Source organism: Solea solea, chromosome 5 (genome assembly GCF_958295425.1).
Source record: "Solea solea chromosome 5, fSolSol10.1, whole genome shotgun sequence".
In the NCBI taxonomy this organism is placed as follows: domain Eukaryota; kingdom Metazoa; phylum Chordata; class Actinopteri; order Pleuronectiformes; family Soleidae; genus Solea; species Solea solea.
The window spans coordinates 5,474,481-5,493,406 of NC_081138.1; the positions used below are offsets into that span (position 1 = coordinate 5,474,481).

The following is an 18,926-nucleotide window of genomic DNA, read 5'->3' on the forward strand; positions in this document are numbered from 1 at the left end:
ACAACTTAATTATGAAATGATAATGTGCACTGGGATAATGAAATATTCGTAAAGCTGTAAGTACATTGTAGAAAAATATTGCTTTTTTTACTGCAGTCTAAAGAGATTTGAGGCTATTACAGTCACCACTCTCTTTAAATGTGTTTTACTTTTTACTGCTTTTTTGTTTACTCATGTAAAGGATTTATATGCACAGATTTTGCCATGATGTGATTATGCCATAGTTGATGGCATTACTAAGCAAAAATAAAAAGAAAATGTCATGGGAAACAGGTGTGTTAACAACTTGCATTGATAAACAACTGCTGCAACATCTCAGGATTATTGAAATGGAGGATTTCTATGACTGAGATCCATAAGAAAAGAATTGTTCCACGCGATGCACTTCATTTAAATGTTGATGCATGTTTTACACAGTCACTGATAATGTTTTTGTATAATTGATGATTGTTGCGCCTCTCTCTTAAGATAGTGTGAGGGAAATTCTTAACCCTTAGCAGGGCTGGACCAATCCTGTATGGGGCCCTAAGATTAATTTGATATAGGGGGCCCCCCCTTCCACCACCTCAAAGTAGCCGGTGCTTGATTCTTATTGATACCAAGGTAACACTTTAAATTGCATTTAAAATTATAGTTGCATATTTACAACAAAACAGTGTCATTCTTGTTTTTCTTAAACTTAGAGCAGCACAAATCACAAAATTTCCTTAAATTTAACTTTAACATTACCGACTAATATTTGCCCATGGTGGTTGTACAGTGTGCAGGATCTTTTTGTTTTACTGTTTTGAGACTGTTGTCATCGCCTTTCACAGGGGGACGCACACTTTCACAACTGATCACAACTTAGAACACAGAGCATTTAGGCTGCTTTTTTCCATTACTGTGTTTAAATGTACAGTATATACAGAGGCCATAAGAATGAATGCAATATAGAGTGTCTTATATCCTACTTTCAGCACAACCTACTGTAGACAATCTGATAAAATATATATATATACATATATTCACCAACTATATAAACACACCTGCGCAAAGAGTTTAAAATCGGATTGAATTTTGGGACTATGTCACAGTTCAAAGTTCACTTGGCTCGTTTTTATGAACAAAAATGAATGAAAAAACTTCTTTCTGCACAATTACCGCAACTTTATATCACTACTAAAACATTTATATAAAATGAATCAGAACTTAACACATAAGAAGATGAAGAAGTGACCTTTCTAAATATCATTATTTTCATATTGACTGGATATTTTCCATGCTAATATAAAAATATGGTGCTGCCATGGACAGGTCTCTCTTGTAAAAGAGATAGTAATCTCATTGACATCTGGGTAAAAGTATTTTTTTTCCACATTGTTGATTAATAAGGAGGACAACAGCACTATTAACGAAGACTTATGGAATTATGTAGCAAACACAAAATGATGTGCTTTATTTTTTAGATTCTTTGATGACAGTTTTGCACACTCTTGTCATTCTCTCAGTCAGTGTTATGAGGTAGACTCCTGTTATCCCTTTGTTGTCCTCCTCTTTGCATCAATTGTCTCTCTGGTTGAACTCACACATTTATGTGGCTTTAATCCAAGGTCAGAGTCTATGACAGTTGGTAGGCGAGGGTGTTGTCTAACTTACTTTTTCAACCACAGGTGCTGTTCATTTTCTGTTTCTGAGGCTGGTAATTCTTAATAAACGTATCCTCTGCAGCAGAAGTGACTCTTTGGTCTCACTTTCGTCTATTTTCCAAACTAAGTGAAACTACATGTCTTAACATAATGATAGTCTGTTGTTTCTCTTTAATTAGTTGAGTGGTTTTTGCCATAATATGGATTATGTTGTCAAACCTCTGTATAACACAACTGATCAAACACATTAATTCCATAAATAAACTCTTGAAAAGGCACATCTGTCAAATGAAAACCATTTCAGGTGACTGCCTATGTGTTATTTCATATAGATTTGATGTATTTGGTATTAATCTATGTTGTAGAGAGTAATTAAACCATAGACAAACCACTGAATCAGAAGGCGTGTCCTATATGGATTTTTTTTATAGCTCAAAACTGAATGAAACCTAATTGCAGTGTCTTGCCTTGAGTTATCACATTCAATCATTTACTCTGACAATCTGTCACATGTTCTCAGGCCCCGAGGACTCGTGTGTTTGCTGTCACATGTATGGAGCAGCTGAGCGCTTAGATGCTCTCTGCTAATCAAGGCAAAACACATGAAAGCAGCTATTTTTTGCGTTCTATTCCCTTGCGCAGGTCTTCTCATCACTCTCTGTTCTTCACGATGAAGCCAGGCTTTGTTTTGTTTTTTTAAGAAATCAACACAATCAGAATTTCAACCCACCTGGGAACTTGATGCACGAGTGGGAGGGAGCTACGTCAGCCTGGCGAGGAAGAAGAGGGGAGGATGGCAGGGAGATGGACACGCCCCTGGTCAGTCTCCTCACTTTAACGGGGCTTTCAGTGTAGCGGCTGTCAGGCTCCTGCAGGTGAGTGGCGTGTCTGCCACGGCCCCTCTGCAAGGTGCTGTGAGTGTACAACTCACCACCTGGAACAGCAGGTGTTAGTATTTATGAAGAAAACCAAGCTTAAGAAGTTTGTCATGTACATCTGGACGCTGCAATGGCCAGCTTACATTCCTGAACACCATTCACACTGAAACCATCTTCACTGCACTCAACCCCCAATTACTGCCTGGCCACAAATATGTTGTTAGAGGAGCAGAGTGGCGCAGCGGAAGCGTGCTGGGCCCATAACCCAGAGGTCGATGGATCGAAACCATCCTCTGCTAAGGGAAGGCTATGTCTTGTTTTAGGGGGGACGAAAAGGTAATTGGTTTGTAATCAGACAGGGGTGCCCGCTGAGCAAGGTACCCAATTCCACATTCCACATGTGTAAAAAGAATAAAAGACAATTGGACATTCACGTCCAGGTTTGGACCTTTCAGTACCCAATTTCTACCTGTAAACATGCTCCAAAATGTACGTAGTGAACACCTTGGGGAAAAGAGGACAGGTATTGGGCTTGTAATTGTAGGATCGCTGGTTCAAATCCTGTGATGGCTCAAGGGCTGAGGTCAAATTCACTATCACTCATTGGTGTGTGTGTGTGTGTGTGTGTGTGTGTGCAAATTCAACTTATTATAATGACTTATGTACTGTGTTGTAAAGTAAAAGACACATTTTCACACAAGTTGATGATGATCATTATTATTATTATTAGTAGTAGTAGTTATAATATTAAAAGACATGAAAAGATCAATCCAGGTAGTGGTTTTAGATGTGGGTAATGTGGTGGCCTTTGACCTTTGAGAAAACATCATATAGTCTGATGAAGAAAGGTACAATAATAAATGTACTATGTGGACTAATAACCTCCCTGTGATGGTGCTGCAATTACTGCTGTTATAAACAACTAATAACAGTTCATTATTAATAATGAGACTTCTCTCTGGTATCAGTCTGAAATCACTCTGACTGGGTCAAATACACTTACACAGAAGCAGAGTGGCGCAGCGGAAGCGTGCTGGGCCCATAACCCAGAGGTCGATGGATCGAAACCATCCTCTGCTAAGCTATGTAGTTTTGTAGGGGCAGCCCACAGCACAGAGTAAAGGGCGTGTAACCAGACTGGGGTGCCCCTGAGCAAGGTATCCAATCCCCCATTCCTCCCTGGGTGAAGATAAGTGCTGTTCACTACTGGTGTGTAATAAGGATGGTTTAAATGCACTATCACTAATTAGTGTGCGCGCAAAAATGACTCATTCTAGTTCTAAGAATGCAGCGACGAGGCTTCAGTTGTCACATCAGCCCAGTCCTGGCTGCTTTTCACTGTTTGTTTTAGAATTGATTTTAAGATTTTACTGATTAAAGCTTGTGTGTCCGGCCCCAAGCTCCATTTCAGAGATGTTGACCCCATACGAGCCACCGCACAACCGGGTAAGGGGGCAGGGTCTCCTCCTGGCTGCTCCAAAGTCGAGGTTCTAATCCAGAGGAGACCAAGCCTCTGCCACTAGGATCCCTTGACTTTGGAATGACCTGCCTGAGGAGTCTGAGGTCTTTTAAATCATTTCTTAAAACCCATTTTTATTGACTGGCATTCTCGTGACTCGTGTCTTCTTGTTTATTCATTAATGTTTACATTAATTTAAACGCCCTTATAATCACCCTTTATATTGATAGTTATTATTATTTTACACTTGTCAACCTTCATCCTCAATTGATTTAATTATTTTAATCTTTCATTACCATTATTATTACAGTACTTATTATCCCTTGTATTAATATGGTCTGTGAAAGCACTTTGTAAACTCTGTTTTTAAAAGCTATATAGATAAAGTTATTATTATAATAAATATATATATATATATTATTGTTATAATAACTAACCACTTATTAATATTCATCAGGTTAAAGAGGTTGTTAATTTATATATTGTTCAAGGGTCCACTGTAAATTTCTGTCTTTAATTTAAATTTATTTAAGGTTAACATGAAATAGCACTAAATCATTATTACATATATCTGGTATCAGTCTGAAATGACTCTAGGTGAACTTCTCTCAGGCAGAAGCAGAGTGGCGCAGCGGAAGCGTGCTGGGCCCATAACCCAGAGGTCGATGGATCGAAACCATCCTCTGCTAAGGTAAGAAAATTTAGTTTTATAGGGGCAGGGACCACAGCACAGAGGAAAGGGCTTGTAACCAAACTGGGGTTCCCCTGAGCAAGGTATCCAACCCCCTATTGCTCCACGGGGGAAGATAAGTGTTCCCCGCTGCTGCTGTAATAAGGTAAATAATTATTACTTATATTTTACCCTTATTTTTAACATGTTCCACAAAAACTCTGTATGCTTAAATGATCATCTTAGTTATCAATTCAGTCTTGTCTTTTAAATGCACTTTGTAATTGACAAATCACACTTTCATCTCTGGTGATTTTAACGACCATGTTGATTTTTATGTGATTTCAATAGCTTTTATTTTGATTAATGTCATTTTAATGTTTAATGTTTTATTCTGGGATTTTCTTAACGTATTTATTTGCCCATGTACAGCACTTTGAGTTGCCCTGTGTATGAATAGTGCTATACAAATAAATTTACCTTTATTATGCGATACATGACCCACTTAAGAATAAGGGTCATGAGGAGCATTAATAAACAATTGTTAATAAAATTACAGTTAAGTAATTCTTACTGGATACTCCCATGAACAGTAAACATTTGAAAATGTATGAATTCATAATTAACCCAAATAACATAATTAAATGTTGAGTAAAAACATGAATTAATGTGCCCTTGTTACCTCACTTCACATGTTCCTCGTAAATAATTGTGAAAAATTGTGATCTGTACTGGAAAAAATATATATAAAAAAGCGTTGAAGCATACAGCAACATAAAGATGGCAGAGCAGATTGAAGCCATGACAGAGATGTGGATGTAAAAATATGTCTGACATATGGCTGTGACACAGAGAGCGTGTCCTGTCTTGGAGGCATGTTGCTGAACGAGATAATGGAAAAGTTGGCAGAAGCCAGAACATCTAATTAGGGGAATTGGATCACTTTCAAAAATGAGGGTACACTTGTAATGACACTTCAGTTTAAAATTTCAATATGTTCCTGCTGGCCTGTATTATTACACACATGACGCCTGATCCAGTGTCTCCAAATAAGCATGATAACGCGAGATCAACCAAAGAGAACTTACAGCCAAAAAGTACAGTATACTGCAGTCATTTTCTCTGTGGCATAATTCAGTTTTTCTCTTTTTGCTCTTTAGGAAACGAGGTCTGACAGGTGCAGTAGCTAATATTACAAATTCACTTAATGTACTGTTGCATAATTTAAAAAAGTGTCCGAGGATCATTGCCTGAAAGCCTTTAATGCTCAGATTTAGAAGAAGTGATATTGCTCTGTAAATGATCAGAGCCGTTCCTATGCACTGCAAACACACTATGTCATTTTAATGAGACTGACACAGTTCTCCATCTTCCTCTAGGTTCTTACCATTATGAAATATTAATGAGCAACATGGTTGCTCTAATACTGAGCTCCACTTCTGTTCATCTATCTCCACTGCGCACTGTGAGATGTTCTCTGTACTGTTGTGGAGCTCATCCTGTGCCAGATGCCAACTTCATTGCAGGTGGAAACTGCCATGAATGAGTGACACCACAGATGAAACCACACTTATATAAAAAAAACAGCTCAGTTATTAAACCTTTTTTAAATTTTATTAGTAGGTCAGGATGTTTGCTGTAGCCACCTCTGCCTGACACACTTTAAATACAAGCAGCGGGACACAGAAAGAAGGACAGAACACACTGATGAATTAGGCTAATTGGAATGGCTCTACTTTTATCACCCAGGAGAAGAGAACCTGAATATTTCCATGAAATAATGCAAGACGCAGCGTGCACAATATAAAAGAGAAACCTCAATGTGCATATTTGCACGACACATATACTGTACGCTGATTGAAATCAGTGATCAAATGCAAGTCAGGCAAGGAAAGTACATAAAGCACAAATATTTTGAGCAGATTTAATCGTACCTGGATGTTTCTTGCTCTTCTTTTCTCCATGTTTCCCTCCTCCCTCTCTCTTGTTCCCAAACACAGCTCGGAACATCACTGCTGCCGTCGCTACTGTCTGTGGAAGACTGAGCAAAGAAATGTTAATCAACACACATGATGATTTCAGGCAACATTAACTCAACTATTAGTTTTTAAATCATCCGTCTGAGAAACTCTCTTTTTCTGCCTAATTGGTGTTTTCTGAGACCCAATTTGCATAATCGCCAGTGCACTCGAGGGTGTTGACACGTGAAAAATGATGACATGTTAATTAATATTAAACTGAGATTACCTGTCCTCATGTCGTCTTACATGAGTGCATGTCTTCACATAAATCCACAGCAGTGAAATGCGGTGCCTCCTCAGTCGAGTCACAGAGTGAGTGAGTGAGTGAGTGAGTGAGTGAAGGATGATGACACGGTTATGTGCTTCATGCACACGCGTGTCTGTCTTTTAGTCTGTTTTTTAATTGGATGTAGGTCTCTCCGGTATTAGCCATAATAATACATATATATATTATATATTTTTATATATATAGCCTTATACAATTAAACGATTGAAAACCTTATCTTACATAGCATGTAAGGACTCTAGCGTTGGCACCAATAATGGAAATGTTATAAAACTATATTTAGATATCTATTATTCCCATGGGCTGCCATTATTGGTGCAAACACCACAGTCCCTGCAGCAGTGAAAAAGCAACTACTTTTTCAAGGTAAAACTAGTGCTGGGTGATATGGGAACATTTCATGACAATATTCTTTTCTATATCATTTAATCGCTATATACCATGACATTAATCAAATGTGGTCTTGTAAGGGCTTAAAAACGTGTTATTAAGTGACTTTCTTTAAATGTACTTTGTTGAGTCCATGTATTTTTTTTAATCAACATATAATAGTGAATTTATAATATGCAGTGTATTTCGCTAATTTATACAATAAAATACATACAATGATTACCAAACAACAGCCTTTAAAACCAGAAAAAATCATCACCAAATCACGATATGACAAATACCCAAGATCATATCTTGTCTCATGTCGGTTTAATATCAATATATTGCCCAGCCGGGAGTATTTCAACAAGAAAAAGGGAATGACTTGGCAATAATACATCAAATATATCCACCATGCAATAAAACCAGTCATAAAACCAGTCAAAAGTGAGCTGCAATCGCTTTTTGGCAGGAGAACAACTGCAGTTTACTACTTGTATTGGTGCTTTATAGGTATTTTTGACAAGATAAAGGGGAATGGGTGGACTATCATCTGTCAAGTATAACCACCATGCTTTAAATCCATTCAAAACTACATTTAGTTGCACTGGCTTTTCAATAAGGTAAAGGGGACTAAATGACCTATATTATAATATAATATAATATAATATTATATAATTTTATATAATATAATATAATATAAAAAAACAATTGTTCAGACACAAGGTATAGGAGCATCAATTGATGAAATTGCTGCTTCCCAGTGAAAAAATTCTAAGGGAACACTTTTTAGTAGTTGTATCGACTCTTACATATATTTTAACAGAACTAAATTGGCTATATATTGCAATTGCTTTTTGGAAAGTGAAAACCTATATTTTATTGGTTGTATTTGTCATGTACAGGTTTTTCAAGGGGTTTAAATTGACTGGTATGGTTACAGTTTTGGGGCATAGAAAATTCTGACTCATTCACATGTTAATTCCTGGCACAATATCTATTTATGTATCCACTTTTTCCTATTTATCCTATGTACATGCCATTTCAGCAACGTTCATTTTTGAGTTAGTAATATGGAAACCACGTTGTAAGTGGTTTTCGGTACAAGAAACACATTCTATCACGTTAACGTTAGCTTACAATGAGTAGCATCCCGCGTGGGCTGCTTCAGTCCAGAGATGTACGTCGACTGCGCCGCCACATTGGTCCGGGCAAGACGACCCTGTAGTCCGTAGTGCTACAAATATAGCACTACGTAAAGTGAAAACCTATATTTTATTGGTTGTATTTGTAATGTACAGGTTTTTCAAGGGGGTTAAATAGACTGGAATGGTTACAGTTTTGGGGCATAGAAAATTATGACTCATTCACATGTTCATTCCTGGCACAATATGTATGTATGTATCCACTTTTTGCTATTTATTTGTTTGTTTTTTGTTTTTTTCTATCTTTTTATACTTACCTGTCAAGAGCTGTAGAGTATTTATCGATCTCCATCTATCACATCGTCAGCTGAGATTGGCACCCTCTGGTGGAGGATAAAGCGGAAGATGATGGCATCTATCATATCTCTCACTAGGGGGCGACAGTGACTACTACAGTTTCCCTGTTGTCCTCAGGGGGGCGAACGCGAGCCAAAACACGTACCCTATTTATTCTGGTCGCTCGCGTCCCACCGGTCTCTTTCGCTGACTGTACCACACCAGAGGAGAGAAGAAACCGTCTACTGCTGCTGCGTTTACCATGTTAGACGATGTCCGAGGTTCACTTGTCTCGTTCGACATGTTCCCTTGTAAGTATATCACGCCTTAATTGTCGATGAAAACAAAAGTACCGTTAACGAAGCGGTTTTTGAGTTCGTTCTTCAAGCGTCAGTCTGTGGACACGTGTCGATTGGTGAGGGCCATTTTGTTTAACGAACTCGGACATGCCATCTCAGCAACGTTAATTTTTGAGTTAGTAATATGGAAACCACTTTGTAAGTGGTTTTCGGGACAATAAACTTATTCTATCATGTTACCGTTAGCCTACAATGAGTAGCATGCCGCATGGGCTGCTTCAGTCCAGCGATATACGTCACCTCGCCGCCACATTGGTCCGGGCAATACGACGCCGTAGTGCTACACATGTACAGATTTTCGGTGTGGTAGTGTGTCATCAAAAGTTAATTATACGTAATGTAAGAACACAACTAGCATAGTATAATATACAATACAATGTAATAAAGTAATGGCTTGTTGCACAGCAGCCATTTTGAAATGTTTTAACAGAGAAAAACACAATTGTGACTGGTCACATTACCTATGGCTCTGTTCAGTTCATATGAGAACTAGCATGTGGTGAACTAGCATGCACCCTGAAGCAAAATGGAACTCGGCCACCGTCATTTTGATTATGTACACCTGTGATTTGTACACATAGATAGAAAATGTAATGCTGTTAAATAATCTTAAACATATGGAAACACCTTGATTTGATTTATCTGTATTTATTTCTCAGTAATGTCCAGTTATTTGTAACTCAAGTTTTGTAAGATTAATTCCACCTAAATACATCTTGTCAAACACAATGACCACTAACTGGCGAGTTGTTTGCAGTACATCAATTTGATGATGGTGACTGCTACTAGGGTTAGGGTAACCCTATTTTCTGAATATGGATGTACAGAAAGTAATTGTGACACCTGCACTTTGTTTTTCTAGCAGATCACACTCCAGCCTTTGGGCACATGAAGCAACCTGGAGGAGGTGGATGATGATGGTGTCTGAATTTTGGCAGAATGTCTTTCAACACCAGAGAGGAAGGGGATCTACCATCTTCATCACTTCTGTTTGATAATGTATGTAAAGATGATGTGTGGTTATGTTATCTTTTATATTATGAGTACAAGATGCATCTTTGACAGCCTGGACACTCTGGTGTGAGTGTATTCTGGGTTTTATTATTTCAGATGCAATAACAAATGTCCCCGCGCTTTCTGCTCGTCTTTGTTCCATGGCGTCTCGGATTGAATAGGGGAGGATAAATCAATAAAACGTTCAAATAACCTTGCAGCTCAGTAGACACTAACATGTGAAGAGTCTTAATGTAATGTTTTCTCTGCTCTGCAGACAACGCTGAGGTGAAACGGTTGCTGCATGTGGAACGTGCACCTTTTAAGCATCTCGGAAGTAGAAAGAAATACACAGGTGAGTAGAAATAATGTTGTGATCGAGCTTTTGCATCCACTGATAGACCTGAGGCAAACTTCACTTGCCTCTGTGTTTGCATAGTGATGCTACACTGAAATTTCCTCGCGCTTTCTGACTGCTACGTTGTATAGCATCACAGATTGAATTGAGGAATACATGTCGTCTTGTCACACGTGACTAAAGCAGTTCAACATTTGAAATATTTTTTGTGGATTATATTATTTTAACCTTATCCTCAAGCATTCAAGAATGTATGTATGGACAGTTGGTACATAAAATAGTTTATTGTCTTTGATAGTTGCATCTTGCCATTTAATTAAGTGGAGCTCTACTAAATGATGTGTGCTTTGTTGCATCTTAATGGTTATAATTTTCTTGTAGGAAATGAAAAATACTCAGCACCTGATGAAGCCTGGACAAGTGGGACAAAGTTGATCACTGACAATTTTACATGGGACTTTCTGTTTTGGTGCTGTCAAACTGATACAATTTTGTTTGTAAATAAAATATAATCTTTCTGGATCTCTGACGCATTTTCTTTTTAAGTTTTAAATTGGTTGAATTATCTTAAACCTTGCATGGTAGTGTGAAGAGTAGTTTTAGAGTTCCAAATATGGCAGTTGCATCTGATCTGCAGCTGGGTTATGCTTTCATTGCAGACAATACTGTGGCCTGCACTGTCTTATCTAAAATGATCCTGAGCTATGAAGCTGGTCATTAGCTGACTGACTGTCAAATGTGGGATCTGTCATGCTTTTGCTGTCTTAATGTGCTTAGAAGTACAAATACAGTTGAATTCAAACTTTCATTTCTGCCATAACCATTAATTGAATATGAACATTGATTAAAAAAAATAATAAAAATGGCATTTTTGGCTTAAGGCCCTCGACCTAACATGAGTGACAGCCACAGAATATTTTGTTCAGAGATCAGGGTGAAAGATAACTGTTTTGTGGTTTAAAATGGTGCATTTCACTCATTTAGACTCAATTGTTGACCGTTTTGGTAGAATAAGTTTACTTTAAAACATCTGACTTTTAAAAAATGAGTTTTGGAAGATATTTGGCCAAAATGAAGGAATGCTAACATTATCACATAAATACACAGGAAAAGGTGATGCATTTAAGGTCAGGCTAAGGCTGTGTTGTGAACCCTGCAATCTATTACTCGCAGTATTTTTTCCCTTAATATTTGCACAAAAAATGTTTATTTTCTTTTAAACATTTATTGCACACATCAGTCATTCAAATGGAAAACACCTCAAAATTCAAACAGTGAAAATTTGACACCTGGAAATGCATTTTTAAGATTCTAGCAATGAAGCATTTTAATAATATTCAAAAATACAAATTGTGGCTGAATTTATCTTCCCAAGTCATTTTAAAACCCCTTACCTGATATTTATTTCAAAACATTTAAAAAAATTCAGTGCTAAGAACCAGTGTCCATAATGCATCTTTCAAGTGATTCTACATCCTACGCCCTTAACATAAAAAATGACCGACTCAAACAGCAGGGGCCGTGAAACCCCATCAGGAGGAGATGGTGCACACTTGAGTGTGTCTCCTACAAATATTACAACCTAACAACCTCTCCTTGTAGAACTCAGCCTCAGCTTAATGTCATGAGACATGATGTAAGGAAATAAGTCATGAGCGCCGAAGACTGATCTGGAGGAGAGAACCCCATCAGTGGAGGAAGTGGTGCGTCAACCTCTGAAGAGACACGACTATTCATCAGTCTTTTCATCGCCTTGGTAATGTCTGTACTCTGGTTTGAGCTCCCAGGTGTTCTTGTGTGTTCCCTTCATGTTGTAGATGCCGATATCCCGCAAGATTTCCTTCAAGTAAGACTGGGGGAAGAAAAGAGACAAAAAAGTGAGTCATAATACTTGTATGTACTGCACATAAGTATCAGCTCTCATGAGAAAAGGCTACACCAACGATGTATTTTCAGTTCAGAAATAAACTCCTTGTTTGAAACCAGTCAGTACTACGAGGGATCCCCCCTTATCTTACCACAGGCTGTTTGGTGATATCCACAAGGTCTTTGATGTTGTAGTACTGGTGCTTCTCAAAAGCAGAAAACAACATGTCCAACACCTGCTGTTTGTCAGCTCGGGCTCTCTTGCCCTCCTCCTTCTTTTTCCTATCGTACTCCAGCTGTTGGAAAAATAAAACAAAACAGAATGTTATCACATGTAAGTGCACACATTATAGCAGATTTGTAACAAGTTACATGTCAATTCATTTCGACATAACACTTTTGGAAACTATCTCCCCCCCAGTAAAATTTACATTTAGTTAGATACCATAAAATTAAGTAAAAAATCTGATTTTTAAATTCATCTACCAGGTCATATATTAATGCTAGCAAGCCAGTTTTGGCCCACATACTGCCAGTTGTTGACCACTTGTGTAATTTGAGTAAACAAATCAACAAGTGTGCAGTTTGTGCAAAGTACTTAAGGTGCAGGTGTGAAGTGAGATAGTGGGAAAAAACAGTCCCACACAGACACACAATTAGAAATAATTGAAAGTAATGCTAATAATCTACTTTAAAAAAAAAAATTAAAAAAATAATTGGGCAGAGTGACACCCACTGCACAGGAATGGAACTGCACCTAAACCTAAACCTATTAGACTGCTATGTTTGTGAACTGTTTTGAGTTCAGAAGCTGTTTAATAGTCTGTTGGTACGAAAAATGATATGATTAATATGGGTAATTGATACACAGCAAACAATATGCTTATCAGTAATAACAATGTACATATGATTTGCAGTTATAGGCTGAATCTGAATACATTAAAAACATTAAAATAGCTTCTTTTCTTTTTGTAATAATTATATCAAGTGAAGGGCAGATTCTCTCTCTCTGTGTGTCTGTCCATCTAAATAAACAAAAAGCATGTGAGGTTTTCTGTGCGAGTGAACACACATAGAGTGAGACACAGCAGTGACATACACTCCACACATCCAGTGTGATCCAGGCATGAGGAGAAACAATATTTCCACACATGAATGGAGAATACTGAACTTTTCCAGGTGCATCAAAGACAGTTAGTTAACATTTGTATACGACACGTGTAGATGAATAAAACAAGACAATCCTGTGTAGTACGTGCTCCTTACATTGTAAGTGTGGTTGGCCACAGGTTTGTAGTTGCTGGTGACAGCTCTGTCCAGTTGCAGGGACAACCTGACTGGCTTACTGGACTCTTCTATTTGTAACCTGAAACGGCAAAAAGAAATGATTTTAGTTTGACAGAAAGTTAACTTAAATAAAAGCAAAAATAATGAATAAAAGCAAGAATTCAATGTCACACAAGAGCAAATAAAAGCAAACTGAGAAGAAAAAAACAAATAAAAGTAGAAAAAAAAGGTGTTAACAGTGTAGAAAAAGCAATCTACACCTATATGATGTAACTCAACACAAGAAAATATTTCAGCAATTAATCCTATTTAACATTTCATCTTTAAGGTTTGAATTATGAATTAAAACAAATGATATCCTTCAAATCTCGATTTAAATTATAAAAGGATTAAATACACAGTACGTAATTCCTGCTACTAAGGGTCTCTCAACTAAACCAATAACAAATGTTGAAAAATGTTCTCAAATGTCGTTTTGTCTGTAAACCAAAATCATTCATTGTTAATGACTTCCTTGTTAATATGAAGCAAATAAAATATTCACTTTTACAAAAGAAAAAAAAAAACATTCAAACCAATTATAAAATTTGTTGATGTTTGATTTAGTAATCTTCCAATGCGCGATATATTTTGCAGGCACAAACTGTACATGGCAATGTCAATTTAGAATGAATGCTCACCTCTTCAGCCTCATGTAGCTTTCACTAACAGCAGGTCTACACTCTGCTCTCTGCACCACCACTCCTTCCAAGGCTACTTTATCTGAAAAGAGTTGAATTCAAACCTCTATTAACATTTTAAGCACATTTGAAGGCATGTTTGCTTCATAAGAGAGGGCGAATGATGTGGGTGGATGCATGTGTGTCGGAGTCAGAGACGTGAAAGCAGACACGGTTAGTGAACAATTTATTCAGAAACTTAGCTCAGACCAGGTTCACTCCTAGAGGTACCACTAAATATGTCAAAGCAATTTCTGAAACAGAACTTTATCAGACTGTATTAACACCAAGTCATAAATTGGACATTTATTTGCCAACACAATGTCATAACTGAACCATCAGTTACAGCAAGGCCCCATTTCCCCATCAGGTAACACTGTACATAATCATTTTCATTCCAGTCAGACCATATTTCCATTCTCACGTCTCAGTGGTGCAAAAACTAAATAAGGTCCCGGTGTTTAATATTAATTAATTGTACAAATATACCTATAAAAAGAAGAGAACACAAGGCAAAAGTGTGTCTGGAGTTTTGGTGTCAGACAATGAATGCATCTTCCAAACGAATGTATGTGGAATAACTCAAACACCATTTAGTTAAAAGTTACAGACACTGCGAGTCTGATTCCCAGTGGTGCTACTTTGCCACTTGCAGGCGACAAGAAGGACTCACCTGGACCTGACCCCGCCCCCGAAACTGAGCTGCTGCCGTCAGATCTCTCTTCTGACTGGCCTACAGGAAGGGAGGGAGGGATGGTAAACATGAAAATACAGGGGGGGATGGGAGGCGGAGGGGGGATCGGACAGTGAAGAACCACACCGAGGGGTTTAGTCGCACACGAAAAACGTTTAATCACACAGAGCCTGGCTTGTAATCTCTGACAAGAGCACACGCATGTGCATGAGCAAAGCAAGCATCCCCCTTTCAACCACCACAAATACACATCCATGACAGGGCTGCACAAAACTGTTTTTAGAAACAAAAACATTTACAAATTGAAGAAATGTCTGCAGTGTAGAGTTTAAGGCCTTTGCACACCGGACGTGTTTTTTCCGTCCGAATTTATTCACACGTTTGAAAGATTTTTTCAAAACATGCAAGTGCAGTATTTCACACTGGCTGCATAATTTCGCCGTGCAAAAGTGAGACTTTTATTTTTTTTTAGATCGAGGTGGATTTTCCCAAGCTTCCTTTTCTGATGAATTCACTGCGAACCAATCAGAACGAGTGTCGTCGATGACATACAGTCAAAACATTGAACATGGTGGTGGATTGCTAGATTGTGTTTGTTTCCCAAAACCCAGTTCTTTTTAAAAGAACAAGAACAAGAAAAAAAAAACTATAAAACGATTAGAAGACGTGTGGAGCAGCTCAGGTTGAACGGTTGGGAGATAAAGCAAGAGAGGCATGGTCAAGTGCACGGGAAAAGGGGAAGACTGCAAAGAATGTTCATGGATGTTGTGAAGGAGGACGTGAGGACAGTTGGTATAACAGAAGAGGACACAAGGGATAGGACAAGATGGAGGCAGATGATCTGCTGTGGAGACCCCTAAAGGGAAAAGCCAAAAGGAGGGGAAGAAGATCAATAAGGCCAAAAGATCTTGACCACTTTACCTCAATGATATGTTTAGCAGCTACATTACTGGCATGGAGAAAAAAACAACAACTGTGCAGCCCTTCACATACACACAACTGTGTCCTAAAGTAAGCACAGTAGCACAAGCTCACCAACACCCAAAGCAACAAAGAGGGCAGACAAGGCTGGTGAAATTCAAACCAAAGAAATCCATGCACAAATTAAGTCAACCCCCAAACCGAGGAATGATTTGTGTTGTTATTGCTCTAGTCTATGTTAAATCAATTCCAAATGGACCCACTGTGCCCAATCATACACCAAAGAGCTGCTGAGGTGCTTTGCAACAGACCAAAACATTAAGACCACAAAAAAATGACTGACAGGCAATCAAACACAAACTAAAATTCCCAAAGACATACAGAGACAGAAACACAGATCAGACTGGATTAAGACCAATTTCCAACAGAGCAGCTGGCTTCCATTTTCCACTGAGTGTTCACTTTTCCACTGCATACAGTACATTTCATATTTGTACACTGTTAGGACTAAGGACACACTACAGGAAAAATGTGAGAGTACGCAAAACAGGAGACAAGCAAAGCAGGCAAGAACTCAGCATGAGGACAGCAAGCAGTACAAAGAGTGGTGGGATGGTCACCTTTGCCATCTGACCACACAGAGCTTACCTTTCTGGGCTTTAGGACAAACAGGTGTTTTACGACACAGAAAGCAAATAAAGCGAAGCAGACATTTGGCCTTGTCTTGCTGGACCAAAAAACTAAAAGAAAAACTCACCTGATGAATTCTCTGTGAAGACTGCCAACGTCTGACCTCCCACTGTCTGCATGGTGAACGGGTGATCACGAGGCGCAGACACCGTCTTGGCATCTTTACCTTCAATCACAGTCAGCTCTTCATTCAAAGTGAAGCTCACCTGAAGAGAAAACATTATCATTTAATCTATCCAGCCCTACTCCTGTGTCCAGTACAGTAGTTTGACAGAGCAGGACCACATGCAGTCAGCTGTATTATGGTTAAATTCCTGATACAACACACATTTCTAACACAAACAGATATCCTTCATTTATCATTAAAAAGCCATGTATAACATGATGAGATTTTTTCCCATATTACCCAGCCCTAATTTGGCCTTTATGAATTAATTCCTGCTTCCCAATCACTGATTTTTGTTGGGATACCTACCTATATTACATCATAATGATGGGTAATGTGCGGAGTATGTACTACACCTATAAATAAATCAGAGAAAAATGGACATACACCCATCCTGGGCCGAAGTGGAAAATTATGGGTAAGTAGAAATATCAAAAAAACAAAACAAAAACTTTTTATACAGCAACGTCATCAATTTGTCATCAACATGAACAATAATTTCAAAATTCACTCACCTCTGCTTTTCCCTGGTTTCCTTTCCTAGGAGATGAGAACATTTTGATAAAGTAATTAGTCACATTAGAACAAAAAACACCGCCTTCACCACAGTATAAGTCTGCTCACACAAAACGGAGCACACCAAGTTGTGCTACTTTACATACTTGCAGATCCGGAGTTTCCCAACCTCGCCTCTGCCTGTTGCTTTTGCCCATTGCTGAGAAAGGTATTTGGGTACCTGAATGAAGGATGGATACATTTTAGTGAGGTCAACTTTCACACTTTCCACAAAAGAAAAATTATGCTAACTTTGCAAATGTGTTTAATTAACTTCCGTTTTTAGAAAGGAAAACTTAAAATATGTCTGAAAAATATGTTGGTTTTTTTACATTTTTGTCTGGTTATAAGGGATGGGACACTATACTATTATATTGATGGGATTATATTACACAATTAGAAAAGACCTCTCAATAAATTAAATGTCGATGATTGGAATAATAGTGAATAGGGAAAAACGTTACATTTAAAAAGAGAGACTTAAGAATACAGTCAAGCATACATTTTAAAATGCCATATGCTGAGGCTGCTTTTTTCCATTTATTCCAAAACCTAAGGACATTCATCTGAGTGTACAGATGTGTAAAGACACAATCCAAATGAATGTACAATACTGACAGAAACGTTTAAGTCATTTTTTTTTACAATTACAGCGTGACTCGTAAATATTTTGGTCAGGAAAATGGTGAAAGTAAATTCTCATATTGTCTCATGCCTGTTGACCACACGATGATGTTGTTGACTAATCAGCAGCTCCTATAACGGTTCACTATATGGTTTACGACCATATCAGATCAAATGTTGAAATTCAGTGTCAAACCCAGCTCAGGAATAATGTAACAAACAATGTAATGTAATCGGATCATTCGCCAATTCTGGTCTCTGTTCACATCTTATTATTCCGGATTTCATTGTCATTCATTTAAATGCATTGTCCAACTCAGTTTTAGACCCTCATTTAACTATTAAACGGCTGTGCACTTTTAACACAAAAAGCCACATTTTCCACCATTATGGCAACTTATGACTTGACGGTGTTATGAGTTATCTGTAATTATGCTCCGTAGGTCAATGCACCAAGTTATTGAGTGGTTGTTACCAATGTGAGATAGCTAGCTAACAGCTACAACGCTCGTAGCAGGACATGCTAAGCTACAGCCTTAGCTGCCATTAAACTGCGGAGAGACTCTATATTTATCCTACTGAAGTGGCGTCATTGAGAGGATATATATATTTTTTTTTTACACTCACCTTTACAAGCCACACACCGGTATTCTGTTTGGCACCAGTTAAATCTACTTCCCCCTTTTCCGACATGTTTTAAAACGATGCTACACTAAGCTGATCAACAGTGCCGCCAGACGCAAGCATACTATACAAGTATGGTGTCGCATGAGGCCCAAATCAGGCTTAGCGTTTAGAATTCTGACTTTACTCTCAGAATTCTAAACTCTTTTGTTCTGGCTGGGTGGACCAAACAAACATAAGTAATTTTAATAAGTAATATTTCTTTTCAGTAATATATA

General features: G+C 38.0%; 2 protein-coding genes, 1 long non-coding RNA gene and 2 other non-coding genes across 8 annotated transcripts in view; 3 read left to right on the plus strand and 2 right to left on the minus strand.

Moving 5' to 3' along the window:
- Nucleotides 1–6,966, minus strand: part of LOC131459273 (protein TANC1-like) — a 63,724-nt gene extending 56,758 nt beyond the window's left edge. For all 3 annotated transcript variants that reach the window (XM_058628863.1, XM_058628860.1, XM_058628859.1), the window contains exons 1-3: nt 6,883–6,966; nt 6,570–6,676; nt 2,359–2,562 (exon numbers count right to left, since the gene is read on the minus strand). In XM_058628863.1, the coding sequence (XP_058484846.1) occupies nt 2,359–2,562; nt 6,570–6,645 (280 nt within the window). In that variant the 5' untranslated portion in view covers nt 6,646–6,676; nt 6,883–6,966. The remainder of the gene's footprint in view (nt 1–2,358; nt 2,563–6,569; nt 6,677–6,882) is intronic.
- A 2,000-nt stretch (nt 6,967–8,966) lies between these two features.
- LOC131459747 (uncharacterized) lies at nt 8,967–11,009 on the plus strand. The gene is made up of 4 exons (XR_009240268.1): nt 8,967–9,103; nt 10,014–10,150; nt 10,422–10,499; nt 10,884–11,009. It is a non-coding gene; the product is annotated as an uncharacterized LOC131459747 (long non-coding RNA).
- LOC131460157 (small nucleolar RNA SNORA31) lies at nt 10,202–10,338 on the plus strand. Its single transcript, XR_009240341.1, has one exon. It is a non-coding gene; the product is annotated as a small nucleolar RNA SNORA31 (small nucleolar RNA).
- Nucleotides 10,530–10,662, plus strand: LOC131460156 (small nucleolar RNA SNORA31). The gene has a single exon (XR_009240340.1). It is a non-coding gene; the product is annotated as a small nucleolar RNA SNORA31 (small nucleolar RNA).
- A 1,059-nt stretch (nt 11,010–12,068) lies between the features above and the next one.
- On the minus strand, nt 12,069–18,786 carry LOC131460072 (general transcription factor IIF subunit 2-like). 2 transcript variants are annotated; one of them, XM_058630346.1, is made up of 9 exons: nt 18,652–18,786; nt 17,508–17,581; nt 17,361–17,385; nt 16,747–16,885; nt 15,048–15,107; nt 14,336–14,417; nt 13,635–13,734; nt 12,521–12,664; nt 12,069–12,354 (listed from the first exon to the last, which is right to left on the minus strand). In XM_058630346.1, exons 1-9 carry the CDS (start codon nt 18,715–18,717, stop codon nt 12,232–12,234), a joined length of 813 nt encoding a protein of 270 aa, XP_058486329.1. In that variant the 5' UTR covers nt 18,718–18,786; the 3' UTR covers nt 12,069–12,231. The 2 variants fall into 2 exon arrangements, with proteins under 2 accessions (XP_058486329.1, XP_058486330.1); XM_058630347.1 differs by lacking the exon at nt 15,048–15,107.
- Between the last annotated feature and the right edge of the window lie 140 nt (nt 18,787–18,926).

Bases quoted from the DNA above. Each gene is read 5' to 3' on its own strand.
- LOC131460072 (XM_058630346.1), bottom strand. From the start codon at position 18,717: ATGTCGGAAAAGGGGGAAGTAGATTTAACTGGTGCCAAACAGAATACC. The intron at 17,386-17,507 runs GTATGTAAAGTA...CTCATCTCCTAG, and splicing joins GGGAAACTCCGGATCTGCAA to GAAAGGAAACCAGGGAAAAG. The intron at 16,886-17,360 runs GTGAGTGAATTT...TTTTCTCTTCAG, and splicing joins GAAACCAGGGAAAAGCAGAG to GTGAGCTTCACTTTGAATGA.